The sequence below is a fragment of the Triticum aestivum genome, chromosome 4B (assembly GCF_018294505.1).
Source record: "Triticum aestivum cultivar Chinese Spring chromosome 4B, IWGSC CS RefSeq v2.1, whole genome shotgun sequence".
In the NCBI taxonomy this organism is placed as follows: domain Eukaryota; kingdom Viridiplantae; phylum Streptophyta; class Magnoliopsida; order Poales; family Poaceae; genus Triticum; species Triticum aestivum.
In genome coordinates, this window is record NC_057804.1 from 407,332,726 (window position 1) to 407,335,303 (window position 2,578).

The 2,578-nt window shown below is 58.9% G+C and overlaps 1 protein-coding gene across 1 annotated transcript; it reads left to right on the forward strand.

Moving 5' to 3' along the window:
* The first annotated feature begins 1,472 nt into the window (after positions 1–1,472).
* LOC123090141 (uncharacterized) lies at positions 1,473–2,372 on the forward strand. Its single transcript, XM_044511573.1, has one exon. The coding sequence runs from the start codon at positions 1,473–1,475 to the stop codon at positions 2,370–2,372; it is 900 nt and encodes a 299-aa protein (XP_044367508.1).
* Positions 2,373–2,578: the final 206 nt, after the last annotated feature.

Sequence of the window (2,578 nt, forward strand, 5' to 3'; positions counted from 1 at the left end):
CTCCTCTCGAAAAAAGTGGATCGACCTCCTCTGCCGCTCCCGCGGGCGACAGGGGAGGCCTCCCACCGCCGCCGGTTCCCGTCCCCCCTCTTCCTCCAGTCCCCTCGCCGCCGCCCAGGCGCGCCGGCCGGCGAAGCCTGCCTGGCATGGGCGGCGGCGGGATGCCTCTCCCCTTCGTCGTTTGGCTGGCACGGGACGGCCAGATCGATGGAAGGTGCTGGGCTAGTGTGGGGCACGGCGGCGTGGCAGCGGGCGCTCCTGGCGGTGGCGTGCGCTCGGCGCGACGACGCTATGGTGGCGTTCTCGCGACGCGGTATGCGGCTGCGCCGCCATTGATGGGGCTCGTTGGTCTCGCTCTGGCGGCCAGCGAGGGCTGGATCCCGGGGCGGCGGCCCCGGACGGCGGAGGTTGTGTAGGTGGCTGTGGTCTCGTGACGGGGGATACAGCGGCCACGGTGGTGGATGATCCGTGCACAAGACGCTTGATGGAGGCCACTGGAACAGATCTGGGTGAAGACCTGCTCGCGGCTGCTGCCGAGGCTGGCGAGGGCGGCACTTTTCGGTGTCGTTCCCTTGTTGAAGGCATCGTTGTTGAGAAGTTCCAGGCCACTATCTGCTACCTCCGGGGGAAACCCTAAATCAGTAGATCGGACGACGGCGGTATTATTGTGTCGTTTTCCTCTTGTGGCGTCATTCTTGGAGGTGTACATGGGCTCGAGGGACCAGTGGACGGAATAATTGGTGGAGCGGTGCTTCATCTTGCACACTAATGGTGGCGTTTCTCGGCGGCGTGGCGCGGTGGAGACTCGGCGCCCGATGTGTGGCGAGGGACTCGCGCAGGAGGGTGTCATTATCAGGCGCCGTGGTGGCGTCGATGGCAGAGAGGCCAAGAAAGGTGGTGCAGCAGTACACACTGAAGATGGATTGGTGGCAGGTGGCTGCGGCGGCCTCATACCCGGCAGGCGTCCTGGTTGAGGAGTGCGCCGGACTGGTAGGTGCCCCATACCCGGCAGGCGTCCGGGTTGGGACCTCAGGTCTTAGATGTTTAGGTTTGGCTGCAATGTCTGTTTGGTATTAGGCCCAGACTATCAGCGCCCCTTCATCAATTGGATAGGAGTAGCGAGAGTTGTTGCATAGACGGTGGCTTTAGTCTTACTGTTATATCACTTTGTAAGGTCTTATGAGAATAATTAATAAAGTGGCCATATGCATCGACCAGATGCAGAGGCCGGGGGTCCTCCTCCTTTTCTAACAAAAAATAAAGTCCCTCCTAGATAGTTGGAACGTTCTGTTTGCTTCTAACAAAAAATAAAGTCCCTCATAGACGGTGGCGTTCTGTCGACACCTGCTGACATTTCTTGACCACTCCACCGCGATATACACTTCGATCGCATGCACAGCGTTACATTGCTTAGAACGAAATCACAGATCATTACCACTGACATGCATCCTCCCACCTCTCACCAACTGCAGATGCCAACGGCGCCGACGCCCCGCCTCAGACCGAAGCGGGCCACGACGCCCCTCAATGCGGCCGCGAGAGCCCGCCTCGCTGCTCTCCCCATAAGCGACGACAGCAGCGGCAGCGAGCACGAGGCGGCCGCACTCTCCAGCCTCGTCAACGATTACCTCCTCGAGACGGACGCGACAGTCCCGTCGGCCACCCTCGCGGTGGAAGGCTCCTCTGATCTGGATGACGAGCCTAACGGCGACACCAGCTCAACGGCGGCGGCCGACATGCTTGCGGAGATCAAGGACAATCTTGACCCGACCGGTAGCAGTGCTGACGAGCTACGCCGCCGGCTCGTCTTTGCCGTGGCGGATGCCATGCGCGGGTTGGATGATCTGCGGCCGAACCAGTCGGCTTTCCGGTGCTCCGTGATGTCCCGCCTGCGCGAGCGTGGCCACGACGCCGGCCTGTGCAAGGTGCGTTGGGACAAGTTGAGTGGCGTGACCGCCGGGAGCTACGAATACATCGACATCATCGCTGGCGGGGGCGAGACAAGGTACATCGTAGATGTCGGCTTCTTGATGGAGTTTGAGGTCGCACGGTCGACCGAGGAGTACGAGGCAATTCGGACGGCACTACCGGAAGTGCTGATCGCGCGCCCGGAGCACCTCAGGCAGGTTGTGAAGCTTGCAGCATCCGCAGCACGGCGCTCAATCAAGAGCAGCGGCCTCAGTGTGCCGCCCTGGAGGAAGAGACGGTTCATGATGACCAAATGGTTAGGGCCCTACAAGCGGACGGTTAACTCTATTCCGGCATCAGCGGGTACGGCATTAGGCAGCAGTGGCGTGGTGGCCGTCTGCCGGACCATAGTTGGCTTCGCCCCTCAGACTACCGTGGGGACGTCGTCAGGCTTTTGGGGGTGAGGTGTGGTTGGAGTTTGAAAGATGCTATGTAAAGTTTGCAGATTGCATGGTAGATCGCTAGGGGTTTGATTTAGAGAAATAGAAATGCACATATTTATTGGAGTATTAAATTGTTTTTTTAAGAAACGAGTATTAATTTGTTAGGTCACTAGATATGTGTTGTCTTGTTGATACTTTGCTTTCCTTAGCATTGTAATATTTATATA